Raw genomic sequence first — 19,605 nt, 5'->3', positions numbered from 1 at the left:
CTTTTCCTCAGTATGCAGTACAATACTCTCTCATGATACCGGGCAGTAGCAGCGAGCCCCAGCTTCCTGTCAGCCTTGCAACCACAGGATAAACAGCTGATATACTTACAACCCTTAAGTACCCATACAATCATTCTGTTTTTCACTTTCAGTACAGTATTCAATAAATTACATGAGAATTTCAACATAATCATAAAACAAGCTTTGTATTAGATAATTTTGCCCATCTGTAGGTGAGTATAAGTGTTCTAAGCACTTTTAAGGTTGAATATGCTAAACTATGATGTTCAGTAGGTTAAGCATATTAAATGCACTTTCAGCTTACACTGAATAAGCTTGCACTTTTCAGCTTATTTTCAATTTATGATACGTTTATCAGGATAAAACTTCATTGTAAGTTGAGGAAGATCTGTACTTGCATAGTCTCAAAGTTCCTCCTGCAAGATATTTATTAATTACAAATAATAACTTTATTTTTTTTTAAATTTTATTTATTTATTTATGATAGTCACAGAGAGAGAGAGAGAGAGAGGCAGAGACACAGGCAGAGGGAGAAGCAGGCTCCATGCACCGGGAGCCCGACGTGGGATTCGATCCCGGTCTCCAGGATCGCGCCCTGGGCCAAAGGCAGGCGCCAAACCGCTGCGCCACCCAGGGATCCCCATAATTACAAATAATAACTTTAAAGAACCCAGCAGACAGTACTTTAAATCAAGGTATCAAGACTAACTGACATCACCATCAATAAGATGCATTGACATCCTGTCCCTCTATGGGAATGGTGGCAGAATTAGAAACCAATTTACAGTAGGTTGAAGAGTAGACTGTTATTAGGAAATAGGGCCAGCCAATGAGGGCTATTTCATCAAGAACTTTGGAAATGAAGAGAGGCTGTGAGGCTAACACTCATTTGGCTTCTGAGGTTCTGCTGAGTCATGTTTGTTTTTAATTTCATGACTTTGGGCCACACATAGTAGATCAACCTCAAAAATGGCTGGATGAAAAAAAGCAGGGTAGTGAATAACAACAGCAACAACTCACCCTACCCGGCAAAGAATCAGGTTCTGGGACTTCAGATCTAACTGGTTACCAAGTGTCTTTGTAATTGACCACCAGTCAAGGCAGTGATGGAGAGCTTTTAACAATATAGCAATATGGTATTCAAGAGATTTTTATGCAATTCAGGGCTCATACCTTTAAAGAGTGAAGTGTATTCTGCATAGAATTAGGATTTTAGGTTGGCTGTGCTAATGATGCCACAGCCCAAGAAAGTTCTCAAACAGAATTTTTTTAAAGACAGGAAAGTAAGAAACTCCAATCCCTCAAACAACTACAGGAAACTACAAAAAGACTCTCTTTGATCAGTAACTGTTTTACGATAACAATTACAAGCATTTAGCAAAAATACACTTCTCCGAATTAGTGTCTCAAAAAATCATCCTCTATTCATAAGTCTCAAGATAAGTGGCTATCAATACTTCACCCTAAGAAAGCTTTCTGAACCTCTAATACTGTAGATGTTCTTGCCTGATTTCATGTGAAACAGTGCTGGGCCTACCACAGAGGAAGACAGCTGAAGTCAGTATAGTACTGTACCTTTTCTTCAGAAGGGATGTGGCAGGAATAAAGAAAACCAGGCTTGAACATCAAGATATGAAATAAATATCTCATGAAATCTCAACATAAAACAAAACCTGAGTTCATTTTCCTACTTCATTACTTATAACCTAGGTCAGATCAACTGATAACTTTGGAGTTTCAAGTTTGCTTTACCTGTAAAAATAGAATAAATATGCTCACTAGGTACACTGCAGCATTCCTTAAAAGATCAAATAAAAAATGTACATGACAATATTTGATAAATTATGAAGTACAATGTAATACATTACCAATTATATCAGCTTTGTGGATGAATCAATATTAGCACACCTTGAAAATCTTTTTAACATGCTCTGTGTTGACACATCCCATGTGGCAAAGACACCATATGTAAACACTTCTAAAAAAACTTGGGAACAGATTGCCTGTTTGTAGTCCAACTGCCAAAGATGTTGAGAATGTTCTCTGATTAGAGGTTTTCAGTAATAATTGCCCCATCAGGTTTCTCTTGAGAATGGAGTTGATAATGCTGAGTGAGGTATGAGGGTCGGCTGAAACATTTCCCACACAGCTGACACTGGTAAGGCCTCTCTTGAGCATGGATGCGATAGTGTTGAATGAGATGTGAACTCCGACTGAAGGCTTTGCCACAGTCACAACACTGACAGGCTTTCTCTCCAACATAGTCATGTTTCCGCTGATAGCGAATTAAATATGTCTTAATGCGGGGCAACCCAGGTGGAAGGGCTTTTGCTGCTTCGTGGGCTTGGAGATGTTGAAAAAGATGCACATCCTGGATAAAGGCTCTGCCACACTGGAAACATTCATAGTAGTCTTCCTGACTATGAATTCTTACATGGCCAGAGGTATTTGTATGCTGAATGAAAGACTTTCCACCTTCATTGCATCCAGAGGACTTCTCATTGGAATGAGTCCTCTGATGTCTGGTGAGGTGTGGCATGAGGTAGAAGGCTTCTCCACATCGTTTACATTCAAAGGGTTTCTTCCCAGTATGGATCTGCTCATGTCTCTCACGAGCTGTTTGGGTAATAAAAGTTCTTTCACAAAATCTACATCTGTTCTCTTGGAGGAAAGGCTCATCATCTGCCAGTTGGGGACTAGGGCAAATTTCAGGAGTAGTACATTCCTGGGGATCCTTTACTGGAGGCCCTTCTGATTGTTTAGTAAGATCTGAGCTTCTCTCAAAATCATCACTGTCGTGGCTTCTTTCTTGAGCGAGGGTCTTGGGCTTACTCATTGTTACAGGACTCAAAAGTTTCTTCTGGTTGTCCTGGTACAAATCTGATGGATCATCAGGAGAATACTCTCCTATGTTGACACTGCAGAAGTTATCTACCTTCAGATCCTCCATTCCTACCCCCAAGGATGACTTTTCCATAGGCAGGCTTTGCTCTGGAGTTAGATCTTTGGTTTCAGGTCTTTTCTCCCAATCTAAAAGAAATGTGAAAGTTCCTTCTATTCTTTCCTGACAGAGACACATCATTATAGCAGAAACAGAAGAAAGAGATCCAAAATAACAGAACAGATCTTATGCAGATTGGGAGAGATCTAAATGTTTTGCTAAAAGTTTGGATTTTCTTTAGAGACTAGAAGTAGTTAAAACTTTGTGTTTTACAAAGGCAACTCTCTGTGTGGGAAAGAAATGGACAAGAGACAAAGATGAACATAATGTCCTGGAAGATACAAAGTATCTGAGCAAAAGATTGTGTGAGCAAAGTACAGATGAAACAGTAGAGCCAGAATACAGCTTAGGAAATCGTCAGGAAAGGGATAACTGGACCCATCACAGCGGATTAGATCTTTTAGGAAGTGGTCTTTGAAGAGAAGACAAACGTGGAAGAGTAAGAGACAGCTGTTCTGCCAGTTCTCCTCATAGAGAATACCTCAAATCTGTACTCTACAATCACAGCACCAGCTTCCATCAGCTTTAGTCTGCAATAGCAGGCTCCCAGCTGGTTTCTCTGCTGGTCTTCCTAAAGCCCACTTTCCATAAACGGCCAGAGACATCTTTCAAAAACAGTGCTGCCCAGTGGAATGTCCTACAATGAGGTCAATAATGTATATTTTTTGTCACCTGATACATAGCCACTAGTGACATGGAGGTAATGAACACTTGAAATGTGGCTGGTATGACTGAATTTAAATTTATGTAATTTTAATTAGTGTAAATTCAACTATGTATGTCTAATGACTACCACATCAGATAGCACAGTTCTAAGGAGTCAGTAATACTACCTCATTCCCTGGCTCAAAACCCTCTAATACTTTTTTCACATCTCACTTGTAATGAAATCCACATTCTTTTTTTTTTTTTAAAGATTTTATTTATTTATTCATGAGAGACACAGAGAGAGAGAGAGAGAGAGAGAGAGAGAGAGAGAGAGAGAGAAGAGAGGCGCAGAGAGACAGGCAGAGGGAGAAGCAGGTTCCATGCAAGGAGCCTGATGTGGGACTTGATCCTGAGTCTCCAGGATCACACCCCGGGCTGCAGGCGGCGCTAAACCGTTGCACCACTGGGGCTGCCCTGAAATCCACATTCTTTAACATATTCCTATGTGAGCTGGCCTATGTCTATCTCCTTGACATCATCTCCTATCCCCCTTCACTTGACTCAGGCCATATTGCTTTTCCTCCTTTTTCTGGAACACCCAAGCACATTCCAAACTTGGGGCCTCTGTATTTGCTACTCCCCCTGCCTGCAACACTCTTCCTCAAGATTTCAACATGGTTCCCCCTCCATCTGACTATCCTTTTTTTTTTTTTTTTAAAGATTTTATTTATGCATTCATGAGAGACACAGGGCAGGGGGCGGGGGGCAGAGACATAGGCAGAGGGAGAAGCAGCCTCCATGCAGGAAGCCTGATAAAGGATTCGATCCCAGGACTCCAGGATCACACCCTGAGCCAAAGACAGATGCTCAACTGCTCAGCCACCTGCTGAGTCAGGTGTCCCTGACTATCCTGTCTTAAGCAGCCTCCCATTTATCACTGTCTGCTTTATACTCAGACTCTATTATTTGTTTGTGTATCAACTATCACCCCCATTAGAATGCAAGCTCTGTGAAGGAAAGGATTTTGTCTGACTTGTTACTGTATCCACAGAATCTAGGACAGGGCTGGCCCACTACAAAGGCTCAGTAAGTATCTGTGGAATGACTGAATGAGTCAAAGAGTGCATGAACTAGATTAAAGAAGACAGTGAAAACAACAGAGAGGCGAATAGAGGAGTCCCCTTGGTATGTCCTTGAATTTTGTTTGGACATCCACTTCTCTGCCCACACAGGAAAAGGCAGAGAGAGCTGTCCTGATTGGCATTAAACTGGGCACAATTACTGGTTCAGGGATGGGATATGACCCAAATGAACACTGAAAAAATGAGGTGAAGTGTGTCAAGGGCTTCTAGGGAAGAAGTGTCCTCGCTCTTGACAATGCTTCTTGAACACACCTGCTTGTTTGCATACGCTCTCTCCCCACCTCCCCGCCCTTGGACGGGAACAAGAAAGGACACCTAGGATTTGTTGGCAGCGTGAAAAGAAAAAATTAAAGTAGGCCCTGATAACATCTTTGAGCCCCTAAATCCAGCCATCCATGAAGCCTAAATGAGTAGTATCATAAGCGAATACAATCCTCCTATGGCTTATCCCAGTTTGCATGTGGTTTTCCGTTAATAGGACCTGAAAGGCAACAATGATCCTGGCTGATACACATAGTGACCCAATTCAGAGAAGGAAAGGATTTTATAAAGATGGCAAATGGTATCATACTGTAGTCACAGAGTTTGGAGAAGGTAAAGTCTAGAAGGTTCTTGTCCTTGAGCCATAAGGATATTGGTAGGGAACTTCTGGGGGCTGTAGCACAGTGTGGCAGTGAGAGACTGTGTGTGTGTGTGTGTGTGTGTATTGGCAGATGTAGGGGGATGGAAACCAGATTGTGGGGGTTAAGGACGGAAGAGAAAGGGAGTCTCTGGGTGTCAACAAGTCTCAAGAGCTGGCAAAAGGGAAGCAAGTGGAAAGAAGAGTGGTATCACACCAAGGGTTTTTGTCTTAGTTAAAGAGGAAAGACCTAGGATTTCTAGCTGCAAGGCTAAAGGTCTGAATAAGCACAGGAGTTGAAATACCAGAGGAAAGGGAAATGGGCCTCCCTGGAACTAGGCAGGAGAGTCACTCAGACTGCAGGAAAAGAAGATGAAAATAGTAGTAGGTGCACACTCAGTGGTGAAGCCTTGTGAGCCCCGAGATGAAAGCGTCGATCAGCCCTGTCTCTCCCTTGCCTGAACAGACAATCCCGACTGACTGGGGGTGTCTTCCCATGATTCGTCTCCATGGGCCTCCCCCTCACTACTCACCTTGACATTTGTCTGTATTGATGTCTTCCTCCCTCACATGTGACTCTTCCTCTTCCAGCTGTGAGATAATGTCGGGCTTAGAGAACTGGTACCCTGTTGAAGAAGGAGACTCATAACTTGGGGGTTCTGCCCTGCATCCACAGGAACTCCCAGCCGAGGCTCTAAAGACTCTGAGATAATAAGGAAAATGCAAATTCACACAAAAGAGAAGTGAAGGGGATTTTTGGGTGGCTCAGCGGTTTGGCGCCTCCCTTTGGCCCAGGGCACCGTCCTGGAGTCCCGGGATTGAGTCCTGTGTTGGGCTCCCGGCGTGGAGCCTGCTTCTGTCTCTGCCTCTCTCTCTGTCATGAATAAATAAATAAAATCTTTAAAAAAGAAAAAGAAAGAAAAGAAAAGAAAAGAAAAGAAAAGAAAAGAAAAGAAAAGAAAAGAGAAAAGAAAAGTGAAGCCTGTTTCTAATGCTTTGGGCCCAAATGGAGACATTTTTGATCATCATAAAAGTTCAGGGAGAGGAAGGAAGGCTATGGATATCTGATCTAGTACAGAGGCCGAGGATGTCGTTAAACATCCTGCAATGCCCAGGACATTTCCCCACAGAAGGAATGATCTGCCCAAATGTCAGTTGTGCCAAGGTTGAAAAACTGCTCTGGAGTAAAAAACAGGACAGTGTGCTGGGGTCTCTACTTCAGCACGGGGGATCTGATGTCATAGCTGCTCAAAATGTAAACAACATGTGGTTCTTTTCCTCCTATAATACCTTCATTCTCTTTGTCTGAAAATGCTCCTACTCCCTCTCCCCTAGTTGTTTTCCAAACTTCAGTCATTTGCAGACCACCATGGCAGGTGGTCTGCAAATGTTTGTATGTTTGTATCCCCCAAAATTCACCTATTAAAAATCCTAATGCCCACTGTGATGTTATTAAGTCGGCCTCTGAGAGGTGCTTAGGTCATGAGAATGGCCCCCTCATGAATGGGATTAGTGTCCTTATAAAAAAAGAAGGATTCACGGAGAGTCTCTAGCCCTTTCAGCCTAGTGAGGAGACAATAAGAAGCCTGTGACCTAGAAGACAGCCCTCACTTGGCAGTGCTGGCACCCTGATCTTGGACTTCCAGACTCCTGAACTATGAGAAATAAATATGTTGTTTAGAAGCTGCTCACTGTGTGGTATTGTTATAACAGACTGAACAAGCTAAGACACCACCTCATTATTTCCTTATTTATTATATGTCTCACCCTATTAGAATTAGTAATACCCACCAAAACAGGAATCCTCATCCATTGTGTAACCCCAACACCTATACCAAAACCTGGCACACTGACAATTTCATGGACAAACTTATTAATGACCCTCACATTCTGGGGCTATCTATGTGCCACTCATAGTAACATTTGGTATTTGATACTTTTCTTTAGATTATCTCTTTTAACAAAAATACACTTATTTAAATGGCAGCTTTTTATCAACTTTAAAAACAGAAATTGATGCCACTTGCAAAAAAGAAAACAGCTCTGAAGATGATACAGCAATAAATTCAATTGAAATTAATTTTATTGAGTGCTACCTAGTTTTGGTTGCCTATCTACAGCTCAGAGCTTGAGGTCTGCTCTCTCTTTACTAAAACAGAAGGCCAACGAGATATACTACCTAAAGTAAACTTCTGTATAGCCCACTGTACTCATTCCACATCTGGGAAGATAGAATCCTGAGTGACATGTAAGATCTCTATTAACCCCAAAACAACAGTGATACAAGAAGCCAATGCCCCACAAGAAGACAGAAATGCTTCCACATCACTGCATGAGGGCAAAAAAGGTAAAACTGATTTATTCCCTCTATTTAAGTCATAAATGTGGTAACTGAGAGAAGAGTTATATTGGAAAAGGCACTCCCCTTTGTCTTCTTTGTGACCAATAGAAGTACCAGTTCAAATGACACACTCTTTTTAAAAATATTTATTCATTCATTCATTCATTCATTCATTCATTCATTCATTCATCCAGGAGCGGGGAGAGCATGCATGCATGAGCTGGCGGGGCAGAGGGAGAAGGAGAGAAAATCTCATGTGGACTCTGCACTGAGCATAGAGTCTGATGCGGGGCTCAATCCCAGGACCTTGAGACCATGACCTGAGCCAAAACCAAGAGTCAGACCCGTGACCTACTGCACCACTCAGGTGCCCCTCAATTATACACCCTTGTGCCAGGTTTGAGGTAGGGCACTTCTATCTCCCCATACAGGTCTCGGACATCACAAGAACTAGAGCACCAGCTTGCTGCCATTGGAATTGTTTGGTTGCATGTGTCAGGAGATTTCAGGCCCCCCCAAAAAGCCACTGAAATGAGGATCCTGGCACCAGTAACAAAAAATATTTAGCTTGTGGCAAGAGGTAAACAATCTTACCTCTGGATGTGAAGAGAGACTGGCTCTTAAACTTTAAGTCTAGTAGAAGACAGTGGAGGTCCTGAAATTTTAATCAATTCCTTCACCCATTCAAAAAGCATCACTAGGAGTCTTCTACTATGCCAAGACCTGATGAAGCCCACCCTTGTCTGGCAGTATAGTCAATTTAAGGGAGCATATTCTAGAGCTGAATCACTTAGGGTCAACTCCCAACTTGCCACTTTGTAGCTGGGTGGTTTTAGAACAGTAATTTAACTTTCCCATGACTCTGCTTGTAAAATGGCATTATAATAAAAGTAACAGGAAATATACCTCCCCCTCATAGGACTAGTGCAACAATTTAAAGAATTAGGACATGTACAGTGCTCAGATTGTACATATTAAGTATTCAGTGTTAGCTCTATTATGAGTAACTGAATTTTTAATTATTTTTAAAAGATTTTATTTATTTATTCATGAGAGACACCGAGAGAGGCAGAGACATAGGCAGAGGGAGAAGCAGGCTCCCTGTGGGGAGCCCAATGCAGGACTTGATCCCAGGACCCTAGGATCATGACCTGAGCCAAAGGCAGACACTCAACCACTGAGCCATGTAGGTGCCCCTAAGTAACTGAATTTGATATTAAAATATTGCCTCTGATTTGGGTTGATATTCACTGACATGGTGAACCACTATTACTGACATTTCTGATGTGACAACAGAAGAGTTGAGAACCACTCCATAGTGGGCAGAAACCAAGTTTCATGGAGAAGGCAGCCTTACCTAAGGAGACCAGGTTCCTATAATTCTCTAGCATCACCTCCCGGTAGAGGTTCCTCTGAGCAGCACTAAGGTAGGTTAACTCCTCTGGGCTGAAGTCCACAACCACATCCTTGAAAGTCACCAAATCCTAAAATGCCAGAAACACTTCCAAATTATCAAAATCCAGAAATTATCCCAAGGAGGGTGAAGGACCCTAATGAGAGAGAGGACTGAACATAAAGCATTCAAACTGGCAGAAAGCGTCTTATCCAAGTGTTTTAATCCAGAGGGTACAGGGACCTAGTACTGTACCTTTCCTTGTCTTACAGTAAGAAGGGGAATATTTCTGAGAGTTCTGCTGCTAATTACTACACATTTGGATTAGAGGCAAAAGATTCTTTTAAGCCACTTTATAAGGAAATAATGAATGTGCATCATTAAAGCTAAGCAGCCTCAGCCTCAGGAATCCGAGAGAGTTAGATTTAAGTCCTCACTCTGGTTCTTGCAATCTTTGTGAGTGTGGGTTAGTTAAGTCTCAGTGACTCATCTGTAAAACCCAAAGAGCTCATAAAGAAATTTTCCATCTTATTAATAAAGAGATATTCAATCTTATTAATAAACAGAGACATGCAAATCAACATGACAAAGAACGATTTATATTTATTCAACTGACAAAAATTTTAAAAAGTATCAGTAAGTCTGGCAATACCAAATGTTGTCCAGAATGTGGACCTATGGGATCTCTTATTAGATGCTAAGGGAAATGTAAATTGGTAAACCACTGTCAACCCAGAAATTACATTCCTAGGTATATTTTTGCTTGTGTGTACTTGAAGACATTTACATTCTTTTTTTTTTTTTAAGCTAGAGAGAAAGAGAGAGAGAGAGAGAGGGAGGGAGGGAGGGAGGGAGGGAGGGAGAAAGCACATAAGCATATGTGAAGTGGAGGAGGGGAGAGAGAGCGAATCTTAAGCAGGCCACACATCTGCTGTGGAGCCCAATGTGGGGCTTATCTCACAACCCTGAGACCATGACCTGAACCAAAATCAAGAGCCGGACATTTAATCAACTAAGCCACCCAGGTGCCCCTGATGTTTATATTATTAACAATGTTGTTTGTAACATCCAAAACCTGGAAACAATCCAAATGTCCATTTAGAGTAAATATATTACAGTATAGTCACACAAAGGAATAATAGTCCAGAAATGTAAACCAATTAACTATAGTTACAATAATCTTGATAACCTATGGTTGAGTTAATTAATTTTTAGATTTATTTGTTTGAAAGGCAGAGAGAGCACACTCAGTATGCATGCACACGTACCCTGTGTGGGAGGAGCAGAGAGAAACCTAAGGTGACTCCACACTGAGAAAAAAGCCCAACATGAGCCCCATGACCCCCATGACCCCAAAAAGCCCCCCATGACCCCCAGATCATGACCCGAGCTGAAACCAAGAGTTGGACACTCAACCGACTGTGCCACCCAGATATCCTGAAGGTTGAATTTAAAAAGCAGATACTAGGGACACCCAGGACTCCAAGATGGCGTCGCCCGTACCAGTGAAGGAAAAGAAGCTCATGGAGGTGAAACTAGGAGACCTGCCAGGCTGTATACTGATGCGGGATTTCACCCCTAAGGGCATTGCTGGAGCATTTCAAAGAGGTTACTACTGGTATTGCAACATGTATATCAATGTGAATAAAGGGGGCGTTGCTGGGATTTCTATGGTGCTGGCTGCTTATGTGCTTTTCAACTACTGTCGTTCTTACAAGGAGCTCAAACATGAACGGCTACGCAAGTACCACTGAAGAGGGCCCAGTGTGGAAGCACATTTGGCATTCCTGACCATGACTTTTGCCTGGCATCCCTGAATCCTTCCATTGCTTAATTCACAATTAATATCCAATAAAAGTTGACTGGTACTCGAAAAAAAAAATTAAAAAAAAATAATAAATAAAAAGCAGATACTAGAAGACTACATAAGAATTTGATATATATTTTATTAATATACATCTTCTATGTTTTCAGGAAAACATTATGCAGATCAATGAACAACTGATTTAAACTAGAAGTCATACATTGGCTGCCTAGCTCCTACAAAGGGTTTATTTGGCTTTTATTATGGGTTTATTTTATTATTGTATTTAAAATTCGTATTAACTGCCAAGCACAAAAAATTTATAGATTTGATATTATTAACTGGAGTTTTAAAATCAGAAGATCTAGAGTCCTGGACCCACATTCTCACATGGCACCGACCAGCTGAAGCTAAGTCATAGCTTCCCGTTGATGGACACTGTAGGGACACAGGGCTATTCTCAGGAGCAAGTCTTTTACAACAGTGTTTCTCAAACTTTTTTCCTTATCTCCTCCTCAAGAAGTCATTTTAGACAATTTCTTCTAATTGCCAACCTCCATGAGGTTTTTTCTGGTTCTAAAGGAAATGTAGCATATTAATTTCATTATCTCTTAGGTTTCAAAATATGATTTAAGGGGCATCTGGATGGTGCAATCAGTTAAGCATCTGACTCTTGGGTTATGATCTCAGGGTCGTGAGGTCAAGCCCTGTATCAGGCTCTGCACTCAGTGTGGAGTCTGCTCAGGATTCTGTCTCCCTCTCCTCCTCTCCCCCTCTAAAGTAAATAAATAAATCTTTTTAAAAAAATGATTTAACAAGAATGTTAAGGAGAACATTTTTGAAAAAAATAATAAAACCTCATAATAGTATCATGTCCCTATAACAGCTGCCATTTGTTTCACATATAAAAAGGAGGATAACAGTGCAAACCACATAAGGATTGTTTTGCATGAGCCAACACTGGGTGTAAAATGGAATACTAAAACAAAACAAAACAATTTGAGATAGAAAAAAAGGGAAAATGTTAAGTGTGTGGTATGTGGGATGGTCTAAGTCCAAGAGAGAAAAATAAAGCAGGGAAAGGGGATATAAAGAGTCAGAAAAGGATTTTAAATAGGCTAGCCAGGAAAAGGTTAAGTGATATTTATATAAAGACTTAAAGAAAATGAGAATGTGGTTTAATTTGATAGGGAAAGTGAGATCCCCATATTGGAGAACCAAATCAGAAGCTTGACTTACCTGGGATCCCGCAGATACGGGACTGTCAGACATCTCTGTGTCCTCCTTTTGCTGTTCTTTGCTGTTCCTCTCTTCTGCAAGTACAAAGTCCTGAGGAGAGAAACCTGCAAGAGACAAAGGAATGACCATGGAACTGAGTCCCGTCTGGCAGTACCCAGAGACATAGAAAGTGGCTGGCCACCCACACCATCCTTCCTGTCCTGGAAGACAGCAGCCGTCCTGGACTTCCTATAAGAGAAAAGCCATAGACATCTTTTCTCCTCAGTATAGCAAGTTCCAAACAAGAGCTCTGGGCATTCCCCAGCTCGAAACTCCTCAATAGCTCCCCACTGCCTTCCAAATAAAGTGGAAGTTCCTTCTTTATGTCTGCTTGTAATCACCAGGGAACCTCAGTTTCTCAATTGTACAATGGAAATAATAATTCTAAGGGATCTTGTAAGGATTAAACATTACATATATAAAGCACACAAGCATTTTTAAAAGGGGCCGCTCTTAAAGCTTTTCCTCCATCTTTGTCATTCACTGACCTAGAAGATGGCTACATTCCCTACAGAAACCTGAACCTTGAAGGCCTTCCCCGCCTATAGTCTTCCCAAGTGCACCTTTCATTAATCTGTTGTTTCATTCTCATATCCTACGGAGCTCTCTTTCCTTTCCCCCAAATTCCAGCTCCATCAATAGCCCAGGGCCTTTGGCCAAGTTTTTAACTTCTGGTACAATGTCCCCTATGTCCACCTGAGACAGTAGAACACCAGGATCAGAGTATAGATGCTGGAGCCACCTGCCCAGGTCTGAATCCCGACTCTGACAATTACTAATCATGGGGTCACAGGCAAGTATCTCAACTTCCTTATATGTCTGTGTCCTCATCTATAGAATAAGGGTAACACCTATTTCAAGAGCTATTAAGAAAATTAAATAAATTAGTATTTATAAAATGCCTAGAACAATGAATATATTCAACATGTTCACTATTAGCATCTTTAAAATCCTTTTAAGAAATGCAGGTGCACAGAATTGGATTAATAATAATCCTTAATTCATAATATCCATATTAAATCATGTATGACCCTATTTACTTTAAATTTATTCATTTATATGTTTAAGTATAATTAAGAAATGTGAATTCACTACCCAACCCCCAATCTAGAAAATTCCCAATAATTTACATCCACCCATGTGCTTTTTCCTGTCCACCCCCAGCCTTCTCTCCAGAGGTAACTGTGGTCTCATATTCATATTTTTTGTCCCCTTGCCTGACTCTGTCTATCCCTCTGTCTGTCCATCTCTCTATAAAATACCCCTAAACAATCCTTTGTTTTTAGTTAGTATCACTTTTATTCAAAGGACTATTATTCTTCTATTATTAAAATACCTTTAGCCCAAGCTAATAACTTGAGTTTCCAAGAGGTCAAATTTTGGTAGAGGTTAAATTTCCAGGTCTCATATCTCCCACACTTTATGCCCCTCTTTTTTGGGCTGTGTTGTTTTGTTTCATGTTGACACTAAAGTTTAGGCTGATTAAGAAATAAAACAGGAAGGAGCAAAGCTGGAGAGAAGAGGTACTCTCAGAGAAATAGTAAATATTAAAGGCAAAAGCCAAACCCCAAATTTCTTTCTTCTTATATAAGGCAGATTAGAATGGATTATAAAATTCATTCTTTCAGGGATCCCTGGGTGGCGCAGCGGTTTAGTGCCTGCCTTTGGCCCAGGGTGCGATCCTGGAGACCCGGGATCGAATCCCATGTTGGGCTCCCGGTGCATGGAGCCTGCTTCTCCCTCTGCCTATGTCTCTGCCTCTCTCTCTCTCTCTCTCTCTTGCTCTCTCTGTGTGTGACTATCATAAATAAATAAAAATTTTAAAAAAAGGTTAAAAAAATTCATTCTTTTATTTAGTCATTTGACAAATTTTTATTCATCTCCTATTGCATCCAGAGGATGTTCAATTAATGGAAATGCCTAGTTGCTTCCTTTCTCTCTCTCTTACCTTTCTCTCCACATGCTTGTATCAAATTGACCACCAGGGTTCCTGCCTCCATGCTGTTCTGAGGCTGTTTTGACCTCACCCAGGTCTGAAGCTCCTCTGGTAGGGTGTTCAGAAACTGTTCCAACACCAGTTGCTCCATCATCTGCTCCTCGGTGTGGGTCTCTGGCTGCAGCCATTGACGGCAGAGCTCCTGGATTTGGCTCACAGCTTGGTGAGGCCCAGTCACTGAAAGATACTGAAAATGCCTAAACTTCTGATGAGAAACTTTCAGAGACTCTGGATTTCTTAAGGAGATGGCTTCTGGATTCTCTTCTTGAGCACGTAGATGGAAGAGCTGGGGATTCTTCAAGATCTCCAAAACGTCTGTCATGTGCAGCATCTTTACAGATTGGCCCTTCACAGGATAGAGGTACTCTAAAAGGCAGGCTGCTCTAGAACACACTGTTGTGGAAGATGGTGGGTAGAGTTGTAGCATATGAAAAAAAGATATAGAAACCCAGGACCTGTAGAAATTACAGAGAGACTTACATATGGACTACACAGTTAGGACTGAACAATGGGGTGGAGGTGATTTGAAGCAAAAGGAATTACTTAATTTCACACAAATGCCTAAATACACATTCACAGAAATTTGCACATCTCCAGATAAGATGCTATCTCAGTACCATCCCCAGGTCTGGAAAATCCACAGGCACAGGCTTGAAATATTTCAAAAATAGCACTGAAGGGAAAAGAGACTTGAACCCCAAATACAATACACTGAATTAATTTGATGAACCACAGAAGAATTTCACTTTAAAAAAAAATGAGTTAAAATGGTTTTGTATTATACAAAGTTAAGTAAAGAGCCTTATAAAACATGTATCCTACAAAGGACTGGATTCATATGCAAAATATTTAAAGAATTCCTACAAATCAGGAAGAAAGAGTCATATTAACAAGAGAAAAAAGTTAAAAGATCTGATCAGGTATTGCACAAAACATAGCTAAATGGCCGACATGAAATGGGGCTCAACTGCATTACAGAAATAGAAATTAAAACCACCATGAGCTATCACTACACATCCTCCAGAACGTTCTAATTGAAAAGAATAAGACAATAGTGTTTGAGGGGAGAAAGAACCATGGTAGAATAGTACATTCATACAAGGAAGGCTTCTACTAATTTTCTCTTCCAATCTCAATACATAAGATTAGATAGCCATCTTGCAAGCCAATAGGCCAGCTTCATTGGCACGCAACCAGTGTAGTCATACAAGGCCCTATGCTAAGAAAGGCCTCAAGCTTCGTTTAATGTTCTGCTGTTGCTATCTTGAGATTTTTCATATTTTAAACAAGGGGCCTCATATTTCATTTTGCATTAGGTCCCGCAATTATGTAACTAATTCTGCCTAGCAAGAACATTATCATTCCTCAAAATCTGTTACTAGATGAAAAATATCTTTTCACTTTTTAATTTTGCATTTCTTTAAATTAATAATGAAGCTTACCTTTTTATTCAGATTTAATTGGCCCTTTATAAATTACACCTATTCTTTACCTTCTTTCCACTAGGGTGTGTCTGGTGCTGATTGGTAAAGACTATATATAAATGAAGGATATTCCTGGGACACCTGGATGGCCCAGCAGTCAAGTGTCTGCCTTTGGTTCAGGGCATGATCCTGGAGTCCCAGGATCGAGTCCCGCATCAGGCTTCCTGTATGGAACCTGCTTCTCCCTCTGCCTCTATCCATCTCATATCTATGCCTCTCTCTCTATGTCTCTCATGAATAAATTAAAAAAAAATCTTTTTAAAAATGAAATATATTCCTTGTCCTACTTGCTTTAAAAAAATTCTATCTATGCCACATCTTCTCTTTAGTCTTTGTAGAATTTTAACATTTTTTAAAAAATTTATTTATTCATGAGAGACATAGAGAGAGGCAGAGACACAGGCAGAGGGAGAAGCAGGCTCCCTGAAGGGAGCCCGATGTGGGACTCAATCCCAGATTCTGGGATCACGACCTGAACCGAAGGGTGGTGCCCAATCACTGAGCCATGCAGGCGCCCCAAATTTTAACATTTTAAAGTATAATTTATCACTATTTAGAAATAAATAGGCAATTGCATTTCATTATTGCTTTATTTAAACATTTCATTTTAATTCTTTGGCTGGAATCCATTCTGGGATAGGGTGTGAAAAGAGTGTCCTTTTTTTCTAAAATCTTTCCTGCCACTACCAATTACCAAGTTTGCTATCCTCCTTCCTTTTTGGGATGTGTGATGCCCTGCCTGAATTTAAAGTACAGGTCTGCAGTTTCCAGGAAAGGATCCTGAGAAAGCATTACTGGAAATGAGTGTGAGATCACAACAGCTTGTCTCCCTAGACTAGCTAAGTTCATGGGCAATGGGGTGTAGCAATCCTTTCTCCTGTACCAGAAAGGGGAACTATGACCATGAAGGGCCAAGGCCTCCAGTTCACAAGTGCTGAAAGGAAGCCCATGGGCCTCCTCCTCAGAAGGCACCTTCAGCACTCCTTTTTCATACATTCTTAGCTCTGCTTCCCTTAGGTTTCTATATTTTGGAGTTCAGTCTTATCTTATTCTACATCCATATCATCCAAGTCTTAACCACTTACCTCAGTAATTCTCAACATTTTATTTTTCTTCCTAACATTTTTTTACCCAATCTTTATTTTTTTTTTTTTTATTTTTTATTTATTTATGATAGTCACACACAGAGAGAGAGAAGCAGAGACATAGGCAGAGGGAGAAGCAGGCTCCATGCACCAGGAGCCCGATGTGGGATTCGATCCCGGGTCTCCAGGATCACGCCCCGGGCCAAAGGCAGGCGCTAAACCGCTGCGCCACCCAGGGATCCCCCAATCTTTATTTTCTAACTCTCAGTCCCACTGAAATAATCTGGACAGAAGGCTCTCTAACCAGTCAACCAATTGTTTCACAACTTATTTCAGTACTTTTCAATGCACATTGGTCTATTAAGATTTTCCACTTTTTGACCTCAGTTTTAAGAAATCTTTTTCCAGAAAAATCATCCATTTGCTTGAAACTGAAATATACTAATACATGATTGAACATAGTATTCTTATAATATTAAATCTTAATAAATATGCAACTTTATTAAAGAATGATGTTGCTTTATTCCTAGTTTTTAAATTATTTCTATTGTTTGTTCTTTATTGCCACTTTTCTTTTATCCCAAAGAGATATTTATTCCAGCACTAGCTGCCAATTCCAATGCTACTATTTTTGTTTTCTCATATATTTATTATTATTTTTTATTCCTAGTTTTTTTTTTTTTTAGTTTTATCAATTATTTTTTGTTTATTTCTCTGTTTGGCGGACTTTGGGAACCTCCTGAAACAAATGTATATTTTCATTCTTCTTGACTATTGAAAACTGTTAATTTGGGTCCTGTGTTAAAATTTACAGGATGTCATCCCTCTTATTTTCACTATTTCTGTAATAAGTCATAATTGCACTCCTGGGAAACATGGAGGAAGTCATGTGAAAAAGTAGTAATGGGGCACCTGGGTGGCTCAATCAGTTAGGCATCTGACTCTTGCATTTCAGCTCAGGTCATCTCACTGACAGAGTTCAGGATGGAGCTCTGCACTTAGCTGAGAGTCAGCGTCCTCCTTCCCCCTCTGCCCCTCCCCCAAAATAAAGAAATAAACCTTTTTTTAAAAAAAGTAGTAACAAAAGTAGCTAACACATTAAATACTTAAAACAAACAAAAAGGGCACCTAAAAAAAAAAAAAGCCCGTATTTAACATGTTAAATACTTTAAAAAAAAAAAGTGTCCCTTGATTTCAGAGTGGAGAAGAGCTTTCAGAGAAGGGAATGGAGCCAAGCCATCCTGGATGAGCAGAGGTTATGGTGGAAGGAGGAAGCAGGGACGGGAAGGAACAAATGGAAGAGAGGTTCCAAGGCTAGAGAATAGCAGAGCAAGGCAAGGCAGAGAGCAGGGGCAGAGCTGAGGACTGGGGCAAGGAAGGGAGGAAGAGCAGATGGGAGAGGCCAAGCTGGGAAAGGAGGGGCGTATCCAGGGCAGACGGGAGAGACTGACAGAAGAGGGAACTGAGGTGGAGGGGAGCAGGGAGAGAGAGGCAGGAGCAGCACAGCGGGGCAGGACAGAAGTGGAACCCAGGAGCCTCCATAGGGAGAAAAAAGTGGGAACGGGGGTCCTGGAGCGGGGCCTGGGGTGGACCCCTAGAGAGGGTAGGGGTGTGGCCTAAGTTCAAGGTGGAGCCTGGAGTCCAGGGGGACGGGGCCTGAGGTGTCAGTCTTGGGGTCTGTGTGGGAACCGGGTCTGGGGCAGATGCCTGGAATGGGTAGGGGCGTGGCTTGAGCTCGAAGCAGGGCCTGGGGTGTCAGAGGCTCTGGGGTTCCGGGATGGGGCCTGGTGTGGGGGCGTGGCGGCCCCAGCCGACAGCCGGTGTTCCCACAGGCCCAGAGAAGGCGTTGGCCCGGGCCTGCGAGGACTGCCCACGGAGGCTGGGGAACTGAGGCGCACCAAGGCGCGGTGAGGCGCCCCCATGCCGGCGCTCCTCAGCACCACCCCCCCACCCTGGTCTTCGCAGCCTCCTTGTCCAAGCCCTTTCCCCATAAGGGTCACTACTGCCGCTGTCTCCTCACGCGGAGGAGCACCCCGGCCCTCTCCCTGCACTGTCTCCAAGTCGGCCCAACATGCCTTGGCCCCTCAGGGAGGCTCCACCGCCGGCCAGAGGCTCGCGCCTTCAGGAGTGCCGGCCCCTAGCCCTCAGGTCTCCTCCCACCACGTTCCATCCCGGGCTGCCCGCGCGCGGCTCACACGCTCGCCCGGACGCCCCCACGCGCCAGCTCACCTCGCCCGCCCGGCGCCTCGCCACACTGAAAGGCTCACGCTCGGACTTCGCGCCCAAGCCCCGGCGCATGCGCACTGCCATGTCTGCGCGTGCGCTCTGCAGGGCTTCTAGAGCCCGCGTGTGGCAGTCCGGAGTGCTCCCTGCCGGCTCCACTGGGGGTGCTCGAGGGCAGGTCGGCGGGAGGGTGGAGAAGGGGGGTGAGGGATGGGCGCCAGGTGGCCTACCTCCTCAAAATGCTTTCATTCAGGTGAATAGGTAATATATGGTTTATATGGGTTTTTAAAAAGATTTTTTCATGAGAGAGAGGCAGACATAGGCAGAGGGAGAAGCAGTTTCCCTGCAGGGAGCCCAATGTGGAACTCGATACCAGGACCCCGGGATCACCACCTGAGCAAAAGGCAGACGCTCAACCACTGAGCCACCCAGGTGCCCCTGGTTTATATGTTTTTAAGTAAATCAACAGTATGCAGTGAAAAGTCTTACTCCCACGGTGTGTGCAGCATCCACTAATTTTTTACGCCCGTAAACCACATTGTAACCACTGCAATTAGTTTGTCCTTCCAT

At 42.3% G+C, this 19,605-nt stretch overlaps 2 protein-coding genes across 2 annotated transcripts; one reads left to right on the top strand and one right to left on the bottom strand.

Annotated features, from left to right (window-relative positions):
* Positions 1 to 502: 502 nt before the first annotated feature.
* On the bottom strand, positions 503 to 19,105 carry ZIM2 (zinc finger imprinted 2). Its single transcript, XM_035712620.2, has 6 exons — positions 19,042 to 19,105; positions 14,196 to 14,698; positions 12,209 to 12,312; positions 9,130 to 9,256; positions 5,965 to 6,057; positions 503 to 3,051 (listed from the first exon to the last, which is right to left on the bottom strand). The coding sequence occupies exons 2-6, from the start codon at positions 14,668 to 14,670 to the stop codon at positions 2,069 to 2,071; spliced, it is 1,782 nt and encodes a 593-aa protein (XP_035568513.1). The 5' UTR covers positions 14,671 to 14,698; positions 19,042 to 19,105; the 3' UTR covers positions 503 to 2,068.
* Positions 10,640 to 11,036, top strand: LOC112644960 (ATP synthase subunit f, mitochondrial-like). The gene has a single exon (XM_035712672.2). It carries the CDS (start codon positions 10,653 to 10,655, stop codon positions 10,917 to 10,919), a length of 267 nt encoding a protein of 88 aa, XP_035568565.1. The 5' UTR covers positions 10,640 to 10,652; the 3' UTR covers positions 10,920 to 11,036.
* Positions 19,106 to 19,605: the final 500 nt, after the last annotated feature.

This window comes from Canis lupus, chromosome 1 (genome assembly GCF_003254725.2).
Source record: "Canis lupus dingo isolate Sandy chromosome 1, ASM325472v2, whole genome shotgun sequence".
NCBI classification, from domain to species: Eukaryota; Metazoa; Chordata; class Mammalia; order Carnivora; family Canidae; genus Canis; species Canis lupus.
The sequence above is the reverse complement of the archived record's forward strand: the minus strand, read 5'-3'. Positions and strand labels throughout refer to the sequence as shown.